Below are 16223 nucleotides of genomic sequence, written 5' to 3'. Positions count from 1 at the left end.
CACAAGAAGTGGCTTGAGGGCACATTATTAACCCATGTTAGAAAATCAATCTTTTTTTTAGAATATTAATCTTTAATCTCTGTCTTTTTTAACCAGCTGGCAATGAAGGACTAGATGCAAAAATCTAGGCATACACAATTATGTAGTGTATAATTAATTAAACTACAGATGCCGATTGTAAATTTACAGCATTAGGTACCATGGCACTGTGCTCGGGAGTAAAACCACAAGTGGAGATATTTATAAATGGTTAAAAATAAATTAAACCAGGATTCACTTCCTCTTGTTTCTGTATGTCGGCTACAATTGTGATATTTTATGACAAATTTCTGCTCCTTTTTAAATATGTTTTTGAATGCAATTGTATTTACTCAATTTTATTATTTGTTTAACAGGGACAGTTGCTCTACCTGAGCCAAAGTTAGGCTATATTTAATCTGAGCAGGTGTTACACCCTGAAAATGGAATGTGGCAATATCTTATTTTATTTTATTTTGTAGTCGGGGGGAGCTTTTATTCTGTAGGAGTAGAAGCAGAAGTCTTCCTCTCGCTGCTGCAGGTTTCTCACACATCATGGCCGGACCGCACAGTCGCTTTCATGGCTGATCCAGTGTCAACTTACACTGTAATGAAATGTGTTGAAGCGATCGAACTGTGGGTTTTTTACCTGTAAAACGCTGCAGAGTCGATTTCAACCACGACCTCAGATATTATCCAACAATGCAGGTTAACATCTGTGTGTGTTGCTGCAGGTCGAGCCTGGTTTTGCTCCTCTGCCACCACAGCTGACTGACATGGACCAACAGGAACAGTGCAGGTGAATGGACATCACGTTAGTAACATGGTGAATGGAGGATTTGATCGTAATGTAAATGATGGACAGAGACATTGATTATAAGGTGAGTTGTAGTCATTCGACCAGCTGTCTCCGTTCATTGGTGCAGCCAGTCATGTTTTATTTATAAAGTGAACCCATGTATGGAGTTATGGCTGTTTTCCCTATTACATTTAACTGATTATGACCAGATATCAGAGTAGTTTTAAATGCCCTGTGTGCCACGGTATTTTGTACAGTTATTTGCATACTGTATTAGCATGTGGTATTAAAATATGAGAAGCTGTTTAGGTAATAAAGGAATACTTCACCTGCACATACATGCATACCCTCACGCAAATACATACCTACATATATACATGCAAATACATAAACATATTTCACTTGCAAATACCTGCATACTGTCATGCAAATACATACATATACTTCACTGGCACACACATGCATACTGTCATGCAAATACATACATAAACCTACATATACTTTACTGGCATATACATCAATACTGTCATGCAAATACTTTCATATATACAAGCATGTACACAATTGCTACAAAATATTAATTGTTTTGTGTCGTTCCCAGGTTTTCGTCAACTCTCATCGCTTCACTATGAGACTAATGGAGACTTAAGCTCACTGCTGGATTTCTCCATAAAATTTTGCTCCTGAGGGAAACTGAAAGGTAAACGCTATTTGCCATGCGTATCAGTTTCTGCCAGGGCCTGTTATCTGGCGCCATCATTCTCAACCTCCTCATCCTCTACTATGTGTCCCGGGCCCAGCAGCAAATGATGGAGAAGAGGAAGGAACTTGGTAGGGGCACGAGGAGGGCCGCCCTACCGGCCTCTGGTCTTGGGGGAGGCCTAGGGTTACTTGTAGGAGCTGGAGGTGAGCCCGGAGTGGCCGGGGGGGAGGGACACAATCGTGGCTCACGTGTGACTGTTCTTCTGCGGGAGTTTGAAAACTTTGAAAATTACGTTGGGGATGTGGCCAATTCCTTCCTCCGCCAGAGACCTGAGCTTCCTTTCCTCGCTGTGGCGGACACGCCTCCGTACCCTCCCCTGGTGCTCTCAGAGGGGGCTCGGCTTCTTGTGCTCTCCCCCAGCCCAGACCAGCCTCCGCAAGCTCACAGGCCAGAGTTCCACGTCCAGACAGAGTTCGTTCTGCTGGTGCCTGACGGGGTTGAGCTTGAGCAGCCTCGGGCTATAGAGAGGCTGATCAGGGAGTTGGAGGGCGAGGGTGGGGGGCCCGTGAGGCTGGTTGCTGCACCGGTGCTGGCTCGATCTGCCGTGCAGTGTCTCCACCTGCGGGTGAACCTCAGAGAGTGGACAGCTACCTACTCCCCAGCGGCGTCTGGGAGCAGTGGGAGTGTGTGCACTGCTTTACAAGGAGATGCAGTTGTCCTCATTCGCACTGAGGATCTTTTTAACCTCTCCGTCCCTCTGGGGCGGCCCCTCTTTTCCTCCCTCTTCGTTCAGACTGCCTTGAGGGGCTGGAAGGTCAAGCTGCTGGAGAGCCCCTGTTTCTCCGCAAGCCACCGGCCCCTCTTCAGCTCCGCTCACAACCAGTGGAAGGCCGACACGCGACTGAAGGAGGCCACTGGGAAGCTCATGAGGAGCTTCGGTCTCAAGCGTCTCCTGCTGTCTGATGGGAAGGAGCAGTGGTACGGCTGCAGCAAAGAGACACCTCGTTGCTTTGGCACCGTGCAGGATGACACTCCTGACTACCTTTATCTGGATCGATGGACTCCTCCCTGCTGTCTGCGAGCGCTCAGGGAAACCACCAAGTATGTCATCAATATCCTCGAGAGCTCGGGTGTGCGCTACTGGCTGGAGGGGGGGACTCTGCTGGGCGCCATTCGCCATCAAGACATCATCCCGTGGGATTACGACGTGGACCTGGGCATCTACCTGGAGGACGTGCCCAACTGCGATCACTTAAAAAACCTGGACTCGGGCTCTCTTGTGGATGCTAACGGTTACGTCTGGGAGCGGGCGGTGGAGGGAGACTTCTACAGAGTCCAGTACAGCGAGGCCAACCACCTGCACGTTGACCTGTGGCCATTCTATGCGCGCAACAGTGTCATGACAAAGGACACGTGGACAGAGCACAAACAAGACGTTGAGTTCCCAGAGCACTTCCTGCAGCCGCTGATCCCCATGACCTTTGCTGGCATCACTGCCTACGGCCCCAACAATCACCGGGCCTTCCTGGAGCTGAAGTTCGGAGAGGGGGTGATCGAGAACCCCCAGTACCCCAACCCTTCAAAAAAGAGGCTGGACAGAAGCAAATTATGAGAGACTTAATATGTCGTACTGTATTTGTTTGTTACAACACTTGAAACTCAACATCATTTGTTTTTTTTAAACAGCCGGAAAGATGATACCTGAAAACTCATATGGTGCCACACTGACTGACAACTGTATCAACTATTATCTAGAACCCAACCGATATGAGCTTCTCACAGACATATCAGTATCATTTTTATGTTTGTCAATAAAATACAATACAGAAAATATGAGCATTTACATTAGCAATTGTTTATTTTGATTTTTTCACGTTATATTTTGGGTTTTTTATTTGTGTTTATTTATTTATATTATTTATTTATAATAAAGTTTATGGTTAAACTGTATAATTTATTTTTATCGCAAGGGGTCGATAACGGCATAGAAATCATTGCCAATTTTTTGTTTTATATATATATCGGCCAATATATCATTATTGGACCTTTTTTACTACTACTACTACATCGGTCGGGCTCTTCTATTATCAGTAAATACATGTGAGGTCTATCGTTGGATTGTCTTTTCATTCTTTGTGAGTGGCCAGTTTGTTGAGGGCATGAACATTTGAAACTCATACTCGAGGGCATTGACATCAGTTCCATAAAGAGAAACCTCTGTACTACATAGTGCACTAAATCTGGACACGTTGCACAGTGAGATATAAATATGACTGCTGTAAAGATTCTAATATAATAATATGACGTTATCTTCAGCAGGATTTAAGGTATTTAAGGAGCTTCGCTCTGACAGGTGTTTTATACGTTTCTTGACTGTTGCATTGTTTTGCACTAATTCATTCTATTTTCAGTTTTGCTCTGTTAATGAATGAATGTTATGTGTATGCTATGTTGGTACCGGACAACTATAGTGCGGTGAGTAAGTTAACCTGTGGTGAAATTTAAACACACTACATCCTGTTATCGTTGGCATATGGGTTGGTTGACATGTTGCCCCATTTGGTGACTGAATTTGTAAATCAGTGTTGACACTTTGCTCAGTTATGTGTGTAACTACTGAGCATGTATAATGTATTGACTGAAATAGAATTTTAATTCATGGAAATATTCAAATAAATAATTTTAAAAGACATACAACCACCGGCTCCTGCAGATTTCACATGATTCCTGTTGTGTTGTTACATGTGTGAGTTGAATCAAGGTGTCACTTCATTTCATGAACTGGTAAAATAAAGGCATCTGAACTGTGACATTTACTTTACTCTGATTTGTTTTGAAGACCATTGGAAAATATGAAAAGGTTGCAATAGCTCCTGCAAATCTTTTTGACCACTAGGTGGCACACCATGCCTGAATGTTCTCCTTTGTAACTCCTAAGCTCTCTGCACCACATAGTTTCTGTCCCCACTGTCAACAGCATTATGGGAGTTCCTAAACCATATGGCAGGAGCCCAGGTGCTGGAGGATTTTATAACAGGACAAACAGGAATGTCAAGTTACAGCAACTCAGCTCGCTTCTTTGTCACAGACTGATCCCAGCAATGTGGACTACTTCCCCTGTATCCGAGTCGAGCAAAATCACTGATATCAGATTCCTCAAAGTGTATAATCAATGGATAAACAGGATCGTTCATACTGTACATGGCCTGGTAACTTGATACGTGTCTATATGACTGAGAGGACACAGTATGTGTGGTTATATTTGGAAGCAGGAACATAAAGGATCTCAGTCATTTTAAATATGTCGTCTCTTGCATTGTTCTGCAGAGTGGCGTCAGAGCCACAGGGTTGGGTATGCAGCCAGTGGAATTTGTGTGATAATAGGAACCTGTTCCTAAGGGCACCATTTGATATTAATGAGTAACATTAAAACACTATTGTAACCAAGAGACAAAACTAACTTTTTGCGTAATCCTGCTGATAATCAGACAAAGGTGAAAACAAACCCTAGTGGAGGTAAAAAAAGGCCTTTATTGTTTTAAAACCTACAGACAATACATTCAGATTGTAACTTTATTTGAAACAGCCCCACTGTAACAAAATCATTACCAACTACCACACACAGACACACACAACATGATAGAATCAGACGTCCATATGGTAAAATATCTCAGAAAGGAATGATAACATCTTCACAACCCTGCACCAAAACAGCAATGCTTTGGGGCAATGCGTCACATTTTAGCACTAACGACCAACAAGACTTTAGAAATAATAAGACCTTACTTAGGCTTGTGATGAATGTACGGATGACCATTTTGCTGAATACCGCCAAACTAGTACCTCATAAACTTAGCACCTAATATTTAGGACCATCATTCTAAACAGTTAAAGATGATTTGGATGGAAGAGATACGCATTTACTAGAGCAATTTTACAGTTTCTTCATTCACCAACACTTGACACTTTCTCCCACTGCAAAAGTAAAATCCCCACATGGAAGCCACCGTGTGCACAAACAGTCTAGACGTTCACCCACAAGTAGAAAATAAGACAACAATGAACATAAAAAATTAAAAATACCACTAACCAGTTAGACTTGAAGACTAGCAAACAATAAAAATTAGAGTCATGTCAAAACACTGCCCTCTTTGGAATTTGATGAGAGAAATAAATATGATTATCAAACATTTAAGACCCTTACAGCCAAAACGTCAACAGGTTGATATCAAGACATGCTCACTCCTTCACCTCAAACTAACTGACAGTCCACTTCAGCCGTTCTGTCGACACATCTCACTTTTTACTTGTCTCAGGAGTTCAACAGCCTCGCTCTGTCAGTGAATCTGTGCGATATTTGGTTCCTTGGGGTGTAAAGATGCAGTTGAAGGACAGTCTCCAAACAAGAGTGATCTGAGGTCATGACGTCACTGATGTTCTTCTGAGGTCGTTGTGCATGCGTGTGTGTGTGTGTGTGAGTGTCCATGCACATTGACAAACTGGTCCTTCATTCATCTCTGGGATGTGACTGAGGTTATTATTTCATTTGGTGTCCGTCGCAGTATAAATATAATCTTAAAAACAGGTTTTACAAGTGTAGTGCTTTTTCTTGTACACAACAATTGGCCCGAAATATGCAAAGTCACTATAATAAACTAATAAAAAGCCTTGACCCAAATTAAAAACTTTTTAAAAAATAAAATAAAAACATATTTGTGTTTGTCATAAATATCACAGCCAATTTCCTGCAGACTATAAACTGCTTTTTTCAAATCAGATACAAGAGATATGGTTTAAATAGAGCATTAGTTAAAATTAGCAGGAAAATGGCTTCAATAGTGTATAATAAAATGCACAATGTATGTTTATATTCCTAAGCTACAGTATAATGATAGTTTTAAACATACAAGCCTTACTGGATATTTTACACACACACACACACACACACACACACACGCACGCACGCACACGCACACGCACACGCACACGCACACAAGGCTTAGGATTCCAGATAAGTAATATGAAGTGTCTTGCTAATGCAGACTATGTCCAGCAAACTCTACAGTTGTCCTCATAGAATTGACAGTGAGAATTCTTCAGGATTTCCACCAGAAACAGTAGATCTTCATCTTTGCAGGGCGTCACTGGTCACATGGTAACGGACTTATAGACTGAATAGAATTATGACTTTAAAATTGACGAGGACCAACTAAATGCAACATCAGTGTGAGTCAATACAGCAGCTAGACAATGTACATCGATGTCCCTCAAAGTGAAAACCCAAGTCATTGTTCAGAATATCGCTTTTGATATTCCCCCTTCTGCACTTCTCAAACACACGCCTCCACAGAACAGCGTTTAGGACAGAGCGCTCTTGTTTGCATTGCGCCGTGCATGTTCATCCTCTCTGTGTGCACTCCTTCCCTCGGGCAGGAAGTAGAAAAATATAATAAAATAAAAATTTAAAAAACTCAGGTTTCGTCTTTCAGGAGTGTTACACATGTGAGGCCGTTTCTCGGTGATATCAGCAGCTGGTTTACATGGCTGACTCTTTTTCACTAGACAGCGGTCGCTTCTCAACGCCTCCCCCGTCTGGTTTTTCAATGAGCGGCGAGTGCTCGGGTGCGGCGGCCGACGGTTCGACCTCCATCCTGACCTCGCTCAGCTCGTTGCCCTCCTCTTTTTTGGCTGTACGGTCAACGAAGAACTGCAGGAGACCGGCTCCGAAAGCATCACCTTCCACATTCAGCACCGTGCAGGTTCGGTCACTAAGGAAGACAAAGCAGATGACAAACTATTTGAATAGGATGATAAATATGATACAAAATGCATCACAAAGCAATTAAAACATTGTGTGTCGAAAGACTTCACCAAGGCATTTATGTTTTTATTTAGCAAGATTACACAAACAGATTTCCATGAAATTCTGTAGAGGGGGTGAGGTGTGACCCAAGGAGGAACCCACTACATTTTGAAGTGGATACAGCCAGATACAGGAATTCTTTCTCTGCTTTCAAACGTGGAAAGATACGCCATTTGCTGTCCAAGTGCCCTTCTAGTTTGGAGTATGTTACAAATACATGTCCCGCTCTATAGCCACATACAATACAAAAGGTTTTGTACTCACACGAGCCAGTCAACAGCCAGGATGAGAGAGATGTCATTGGTTGGCAGGCCCACTGCTTCCAGGATGATAGCTAGGGTCAACACACCACCGGCAGGTATACCTGCTGCTCCGACACTGGACGCTGTCGCTGTCACACTAACGGAAGGGAAGGAAGGATGACATTGTAAGATGTTTGCACTGCATTTTCACAATCATTAAGCTGCATATATATATATCATTGTAAAGCATCTATATTTGTATACAATACAACTGCAACTGCACAATTGGTTATAATATTTAGTCCAGTTGTGTGACTGTGGGTGTTTCAGTGGTTTAGGACTCACAGGATGGTGATGATCTGGATGAAGTTGAGGGAAATGTTGTTTAGCTGAGCGATGAAAACTGCGGCCACACACTGGAAGAGAGCAGCGCCGTCCATGTTGACCGTCGCCCCGATGGGCAGGATGAAGCGACTGATGTGCTTGGAGATGCCATTATTTTCCTCTACACACTTCATCATCAGGGGAAGAGTAGCAGAGCTAAAACAAACAAGAAATAGGGAATGTGTAAGTGTGTGAAGTTTTTTTGAATTACTACAGAGAAAAGAAAACACAAATACAACCAAACAATGTTTTACAACAATGCATTTCTTTTCTTCATTGTTTAGTTTGTATATTTAGCTTATCTACACATATAACTGTGTGAGGCTCATATCGGCCGTTGTCAATCAGCCAACCAACCATCGGTCTGCCTTGAGTAAACAGCTGCGGGCTCTGTTACCTGGAGCTCGTTCCAAAGGCTGTCGCCAGCGCTGTGAATATCCCCCACAGGAAGGTGTATGGGTTTTTCCTTGTAATGACAAAGTAGATGGCGGGCAGCACAAGTAAGCCATGGACGGCATGTCCCACAATACAGCAGGCAATATATTTTCCTAGACTGGCAAACAGTGTGGCAACGTCCTCCATCTCGACGATCTTGCCAGCAACGAGGAACATGATACCAATAGGGGCATACCTAAAGAGAGGCAGGAGGTACGGGCGAGAGAGAGAGAGAGAGAGAGGGTAAGAAACAGTACAACGCTGTGGATTATAATTCTGGAGCATGGCATAAAGGAAAAGTTTCAAATGTATTTAACAGGGATTTAATCTAATCTCTCCTGATCCAGAAACATGCAGGTCTTCCTCACCACATGATCCAGGAGACGAGCACCATGGTGGCCTCGTTGAAGGAGTTGAAGAACTTGATGAGGATCTCCCCTTCCTCTCCCAGCTTCCTCAAAGCCACGCCAAACACAATGGCAAACACCACCAGACCAAGAATATTCATCCCATCCTGGTCTGTTCCAATGGGCACCTGAAGACACAGACAGATTATGAGTAACACCCAACAACAGCCAACAATACAGCGCTTTATTTCCCAAAGTGCATCATATGTGGACAACTGAGCCATTCACCTTCTCCACTGTGATGTTGGGGTTTCCATCGGTGCCATTCTTTGTAACCAGCTTGTAACTGGTCGCATACTGGGCGGGAAAGAAAGTGATACACAGTTAGTTTATTAAAACCAGTCATCTTATCTTAACATTTATTGTTTACAATTTCAAACTGTAATTATGTAAAAACTACAGAATCCAGATCCGATACTCACTGATTGAAAGGCGGCAGACACCAGGTTGGAGGGAAAGATGTTTCTGTGAAGAGAAAAAAGAAAACAATACTTAAACACTTTCAATTCCTTTGCTCAGTGTGAACCAGATGTCTTTAAAAGAAAATTAAATGAAAAAACATTGCTGTAGTAGTAAGAAGAAATTACACACACCTTTTAAGTCCAAATTTAAGTTCATAATTGTTTCTGATAAACTCTTAGCGTTTAAATAAAATAACAACTATTCATCACACTACTACTATCACAAGACGTCCTGTAGAGACAGCAGCTACGTCCTCTGCACTTCAGATGGTTCAAACAGACAGAATCACAAGGTTGATCATGTGGAAATAGCTGAGAGCATTTAACCATTAATCCCCTTTGCCCCCATTTCTGATTGCCGTGGTGATTTTCTCTGCTAACGAGCGCGCACACACACACACACACACACACACACACACACACACACACACACACACACACACACACACACACACACACACACACACACACACACACACACACACACACACACACACACACACACACACACACACACACACACACACACACACACACACACACACACACACACACACACACGTTGTGTGTACATAGGTCCAACTGCACATTAAATCTCCTAAGAACTCATGAAACCAATGTGTTCCTGATACTCAGCTGCCTGTCATGGATTTAGAGTAATAAGGAATTAACTTCACAGGCTCTTCGCAGCCATTCATTCGCTTTCATTGGAACTGTAGTGCGTCAGGATTAAACACCATGTGACTGTGACAGGGAAGCATGCGACGGCGTGCACCCGGATCACGGGCTGAATTCTAGCCATGTGAAAGAGCACCACAAGGAAAAAGAAGGAAAGGGCAGTCAGGCTTTCAAGCTAATGGTAGAGTTCATTTGGATATTCAAATGTGTATTACTCACATTTGTATTACACATTTGTGTCTTTCAATTGACAGGTGCAGTCTGACCGAGAAAATAAACTATTTCATTAAATGTTAATTTAATATAATCATGGGGATTATAATGATTTTTGAACAGCTCCATAAACATGCTAGACTGGAACCTGGTCGCTGTAATTAACAAACCATCACTCTTGCTCTGTGTGATGCTGCATGACGCAGGCCTCCATTGTATTTTGTGTCCTAGTCAATATTATATGAATATTTTGGTGTCTAAGCTGACAACGTTCTTTAGACCAAGAAGACCTTCACCCATCACCGTGCATTTCCTTTCTCTCCAAATTCATCCACTAACATCCACTTCCTTGTTATTTTTGCCATTACTTCAGTCCTGGCACAGATACAATCTAACAATACGTCAATAGGTAGGTGTGTTTCCTTAATGACGGACTGCTGATTGTTTGAGGCCTGCTGCTCTGACGTCTGCCATGCCCTCTTGTTGCGTGTCCCGGAACTGGCAATAAATGGGGAACGCCTATTGCAGGTCTTAGGGGAATAATAAATGTTTGGTTTCCTGCCTGGCAACAGGATGGATGAAAAACATCTTTTCTATGTTGAGTTTGGATCCATTAGATGACAAAATGGACAAAATGCAGTCCACTAAGCTCCCTGCTACCTCTAAGACTTGGGATACCAGCAGGTAGTATGTAAACATCTGCCGAGAAGTATTTGTGTGATGCAATTTGCACGGTGGCCCTGAGGGGGGAATTAAGGAAGCAGACCGCATCGAGAACCATTGATGCTGCGGTTCTCTAGTCCTTATATAGTTTTGACAACACATCTTAGATCTAGATCGAGTTATATGCTGTTAACCTAGAGTTAGCCGCATGCTTATTATTAGCCTGCCAAAGAAATCTAACAAAATATACTTTTGTAGAAGCAGACTAACGTCATGTAAGTTAGCTGTGTAATGGGATAGCTTTGTCTTTTTCAGACGCCACAGTAAAGACAATACATGTTGATCTGGAAAATAAAAGTAAGCATGTTATATAGCTAGCTAACATGACGTTTGACAAGAAACACGCAACTGAGAAATGGGCTAACGTCAGGTTAGCAAGCTATATACAGTAACAAGCTAGATTTGTGTATTTCAGATCGATGCCACAGTAAAGACAACGTTGAAAAAACAAAGTTAGCATATTACATAGCAAGCTAACGTGACGTTATTTAGTTAATTTAATTGGCTTAAGTGTCACAGTCGTGTCACTTTTTACTGTCCCATGGAAACATTTCTGTTGTGTTGCGAGTATTTGGCTGTGTTGCATGTGGTCGAGGTGCGAGTATCGGGTCAAGTTGTATTTGCAGCAAGTTTTCTGTTTGTGTTGTTAAATTGATGAAGATGTTTTCTCCACTTCTACGTGTTGTGTCGATTTGCAGGTGATTTCTGTAAGTGTACTGTGTTGAGCTCTCAGGGCCACATGTACATTTGTCCTGGAACTCAGGGCAAACAAGCCTGGTCAATAATTCCACAGGTGACAAGCGCTGACCGATAGCAGTCGCCTGTATATGTAGTCTATGTGGTGTAAAGTGGGAAAACAAACAAGAGACCGGAGATAAGACGTGTCAACAAGGATGTGTAGGAGGAGAGTGTGTATGACATATAAACATTCATACATTCCTTGGTATGTACACAGCGCTGCTAGGCACGGCTTTCTGCTAGGAACTATAAAAACATGTGTTTTAGAGTTTGGGTGTAACATGCCAGATACCCAGAAAGTGTTTGCATGCTATGTCCCTTTAAACAGTCTCCGAGTGTGAGTGTGAATGTGAGTGTGAGTGTGAACAATGACCCAAGCCATTTTTACGCTTTGCTGAACAGCTCTTCGGTCAAAGTCCCACAGTGTCTTTTTTGTTCAGAATTAACAGGACACCAACTGAGCGGGCTCGCTCTAATGAGTCGCGCGGGTTTCGCCTGCTGTCCTATTAAGATAATGTGTGGTGTGCGAAGGTGAGGCGGGAGGCACGTGTCCTGCGCGAGATAAACATTACTGTCCTGAGCGTGCAGTTATACCCAGTAGTGGGTATCTTGCATTCAGGGGCGTCGGTAAACAATAAAACTGTGCTTTTGCACAAGTTCTAGAAATAAGAGCACTTTTTTCATAACAAATGAAAGAGTGAGAAAAATGCCAAATACGCAATCCAGCTTTTTTTTCTTTTTTTTTTTATATACCGGCCACAGTGCTGCAGGATAAAAATGTCAATAAGTGAATGTCCACCTTTTGTCTGATTACACTTGTGTGTGTGTTTAATCTGGGTAGTGTTTTTAAGAAGTGTTTCCAGGGATAGGTCACACTGCCTGAGGAAGAGGAGGGAGAGGAGGGGGTGAGAAATTCCGTATTTTATGGTGCAAAATTCCAGTATTTAATGGAAAGCAGAAGCAAGGATTACTACTTGCTTCCTTTTAATAAACAACTAAAATAATGTTAAAATCAGATATTGCACATTATATCCAAGTCTTCTTTCTCAAGCTGAACCAGATAACCTGAGCACGGACTAAACTCAAACCCTCCTTATTTATACCGAAAACTGTCAAGTTTTTAATCTCTGTGGGGGAGAAACATCACAGGATACTGAATTGCTACTTTCTCAAATAAGGTATTTCTGCCTTCCTCCCAACTATTTACTGTAAAACAGGGCAGGAACTTAAGACAAAAAAAGATTGCCCATCATTCAACCAGTTTTTTAAGATGTTTCTAACAAACCCGGGTGATGATGTGTCAGAGGATTTCGTCAAGTCACTATTTGTGTCTCTGACTCAATTCTTCTGTGAACACTGTTGCCTCTTGCAATCCCTCAGAAGATGAGGTGGGACCACACTCTCCTCATGAACGCCTCCTCTGTGACATGTTGACTTAAGAAGAAATTATACGGTGGAGCCAGCAGAGGAGTTTATAGCAGCGTTGTGAGGACTGAATATGGTGATTTCCAAGAGCAAATAAGAGGGGTCCACAGGTTTAAGGCTGAAGAGGCCAAAGAATCTGATATGACTGACATGGACAAGAAAAGAAAAAAACAGCTAAGCAAAGGTTATCCCAAAAACTGTAGCTCATTTTGTTACATTATTTGCTGATAAATAATTATGGAGACGTGACTTTCTACAATAGCAGCATAACAAAGGTTCAATATTGATACTGTATATTGCGAAGGTATAACACATAAGATCTTCCTCAGATTTGTGCAAATCTTTTTAAAGTGTTTGTCATTCCCTGCTCATAAAGAAGAGTTTAAAACCACAACCTTCACTCAGGAGCAAAAAATTTTTTTTAATTTAAAATAGTAATAATGGGACATTTATAGACATCAACTGATGTGAAGATTTGTATCTTAATATAACTATTTGGTGATTTCGTCCAGCTGTATTTCAAACAAATAAAAAACCCTCTGAGAATCATAAAGTGCTCCCTCAGAGAACAAGAGCAGCCCTGTGCTTGTTTTATTTTTTAGAACACAACTCTCACGCACACGTGCGGCTGCTACATACCCCATGTGCTTGTGTTGTACAAAATGTGCAATACGACCACATTATGAATGGAATTCACTGGGTCTGAGAGGACCAGTACAAAAAAGGATTCCTGGGAAATGCCTGTGACAACTGTCATTCTGACCCGGGAGCTAAATGACTGTGAGCTGATGCAACTGTGTGTAGTCATTACAGCGCACACACCACACACACAGCTAGAAGTGTATTAAAGCACACGTGGTCATACTCAAGTCTCTCAGACGTCTTCAAACCAAGTGAAGTGATTGGATAGACTGATTATATGATTTAAAAGTCATTCATGGACAATCCACAGCTACACGTCGCCAGTGACTCGTCATGTCGTGTTGACTGACCAGGTGAGAAAAGGACAATGAAGGATGTGTCGCTCACTGTGGTCGCTCACCTGACGAGATCCAGGAAGGAGTCGATCACCTCTTTAGCCGCCGGCAACTCGTCGCCCAAGCCCGGGACCTTTGGCTTCCCCACGGTCACCGCACCGGGGGAGATGATGAAAGCCATGATCACCCCGATGGACGAGGCGATCAAGGTGGTGACGAGGAAGAAGAGCATCGCCCAGCCGCCGAGCTTGCCCAGGGCTTTGGGGTCGAGGCTGGCCGACCCGGACACCAGGCTGCACACCACCAGCGGGATGATAATCATCTTCAGCAGCCGTATGAGCAGCTCGCCGGGGAAGCCTATGTAGATCATCTGGGTCCGGCTGAGCGCCACGTTGCGCACGCCGAGTCCGATAAAAACCCCGATGATGACCCCGGCCACGGTGAGGATGACCAGCAGGTTGGACATCACGATCCGCTTCACCCGCTGGGCCAGCGGCTCCGGGTCGCTCTCCTTCGGGCTGCTCAGTCCGTTGGTCAGCGGCTCCCCGTTGGAGGTCTTCCCGTCATCCATGTCTATCTTCTCAGCCATTGCGCGCGCTCAAAGTCTCCCTGAATTAACCCAACAGCACAGACACCCAAGCCAATACAAAAAGACAGACTGTCACTGAGGTAGGAGGGACTTTTAATTGAAACAACCAGAGCCTCCCGCTTCCTCTTCGCTGATAAACGACGCTGTTCCACGGTAGCGCTCGTTTTCTTTCCACGGCTCACCAGCTCCTCCCTGTGACGCATGAGCTGGGCGGGTCGGAGGAGGAGGAGATGACTCACTGAGCACATGTTCCATTACATTTATTAAAACACAAGACGCCAGGTTTCCTTTATTCAACTGCATTCAAGTTAAAAAAGAGCATAATTATTCATAAAAACAAAGTAACATACAGTAACTTTTAACTAAACATTTATTTAATCAAGTACCCATACGGATGATAAATACTAAATTACAGATCATTACAAAATTATTAATTCACACAGAGAAGACGGTCTTGCATCGACTATTCCGACGTTTATACATTTATATGTTTCGTGTATATATAGTAGTCTATGTATGGCGCGCAGGGTTTGTGACGCCCCTCAGATGCTTTTCATTTCACAAGTGCCAAACAATGTTTATGCTTTTGAGCACTTATCATCACCTGCTAAAGAGGGCTGTTCAGGGAAAAGGAAGCCATGATGCCATTTCACCGGGTGCTTGATCCACATGCAGAAAATGTGGTGGCCAGAAATGGTGCTAAAATATCCTGGGTACGAATGCGGCCATCTTGGACATTTAGAGCCAAAGTCGCGATCAGGGGATGGAGGAAGCAAGGTCCCGCCGATGCACGCGCTCGAGCAATCACAAGTCAGTCTCAGCTGTCAATCAGGATGTTTCCCCTTGTTTTTATATCATCAAATAAGTAATTAAAACAACACTTGTTCATCAGTGTGAAAAGAAGGTCCTGACGTGCAAATCAGTCGTCCGACCTGGGTATAGGGGCGAAAGACTAATCGACAGGAACCATAATAACCATAATAATTTTGGATTATATTCCATCAATTAACATGGAGGAGACGGGATTTAGGACCTATACTGCATATATCCCTGCGAATATCTTTATATACAGTCTATGGGTTTGCCTATACAGCTGTGCAGACTGCCACTGGTCTTTGATGCAACCTCCTTCCTCTGCCTGCTTATTTTCTCTCCTCACAAGTACCAGCTCAACAAAGAATACTATTATTGTTGTAGTTATAACATCAGTGGGGTGATGCATGTGGAACAACAAGCAAAGCCATAACATCAATCTAACATCTGGGATACTTGGATGATTTTGCATGCATCATTTCAACTGTGCCTATGCTTGTAATTACAGTGGAGAGAGAACAGAATGACGCCAGAGTAAAATACACAGCTTCCTCCTCTGTTCATTCTGTTCATTCATTCCTAAATTTAAAAAAAAGTGATAAGTACGAGTCAAAGTTTGAGATGAAAACAATCAAAGAAATGGTTTCCAATGTTGTGGACATGTTGATGTCCTGGCGACCACCCTGCAGTCTTTGGCAAGGTTTGCATCAAACTGTCACAAGAGACAGACTCTTATTGTCTGGGATACTGAGGCC

General features: G+C 43.0%; 2 protein-coding genes across 3 annotated transcripts; one reads left to right on the top strand and one right to left on the bottom strand.

The window, feature by feature from the left end:
* Window positions 1–538: 538 nt before the first annotated feature.
* Window positions 539–4330, top strand: LOC118106418 (fukutin related protein). Of its 2 annotated transcripts, none has more exons than XM_035154932.1 (3): window positions 539–654; window positions 753–817; window positions 1419–4330. In XM_035154932.1, the coding sequence occupies exon 3, from the start codon at window positions 1534–1536 to the stop codon at window positions 3130–3132; it is 1599 nt and encodes a 532-aa protein (XP_035010823.1). In that variant the 5' UTR covers window positions 539–654; window positions 753–817; window positions 1419–1533; the 3' UTR covers window positions 3133–4330. The 2 variants fall into 2 exon arrangements, with proteins under 2 accessions (XP_035010823.1, XP_035010822.1); XM_035154931.1 differs by having other exon boundaries at window positions 753–899.
* Window positions 4331–5031: 701 nt separating this feature from the next.
* Window positions 5032–14855, bottom strand: slc1a5 (solute carrier family 1 member 5). Its single transcript, XM_035154930.2, has 8 exons — window positions 14132–14855; window positions 9274–9316; window positions 9080–9148; window positions 8813–8979; window positions 8407–8640; window positions 7971–8165; window positions 7648–7782; window positions 5032–7288 (listed from the first exon to the last, which is right to left on the bottom strand). The coding sequence occupies exons 1-8, from the start codon at window positions 14653–14655 to the stop codon at window positions 7057–7059; spliced, it is 1599 nt and encodes a 532-aa protein (XP_035010821.1). The 5' UTR covers window positions 14656–14855; the 3' UTR covers window positions 5032–7056.
* Window positions 14856–16223: the final 1368 nt, after the last annotated feature.

This window comes from Hippoglossus stenolepis, chromosome 4, assembly GCF_022539355.2.
Source record: "Hippoglossus stenolepis isolate QCI-W04-F060 chromosome 4, HSTE1.2, whole genome shotgun sequence".
Classification (NCBI taxonomy): Eukaryota; Metazoa; Chordata; class Actinopteri; order Pleuronectiformes; family Pleuronectidae; genus Hippoglossus; species Hippoglossus stenolepis.
This window is presented reverse-complemented; position numbering and strand designations above follow the sequence as displayed.

Bases quoted from the DNA above. Each gene is read 5' to 3' on its own strand.
- slc1a5 (XM_035154930.2), bottom strand. From the start codon at position 14,655: ATGGCTGAGAAGATAGACATGGATGACGGGAAGACCTCCAACGGGGAG. The intron at 8,166-8,406 runs GTAACAGAGCCC...TGTTTGTTTTAG, and splicing joins GCCTTTGGAACGAGCTCCAG to CTCTGCTACTCTTCCCCTGA. The intron at 7,783-7,970 runs GTGAGTCCTAAA...CCCTTCCGTTAG, and splicing joins ATCCAGATCATCACCATCCT to TGTGACAGCGACAGCGTCCA.
- LOC118106418 (XM_035154932.1), top strand. From the start codon at position 1,534: ATGCGTATCAGTTTCTGCCAGGGCCTGTTATCTGGCGCCATCATTCTC.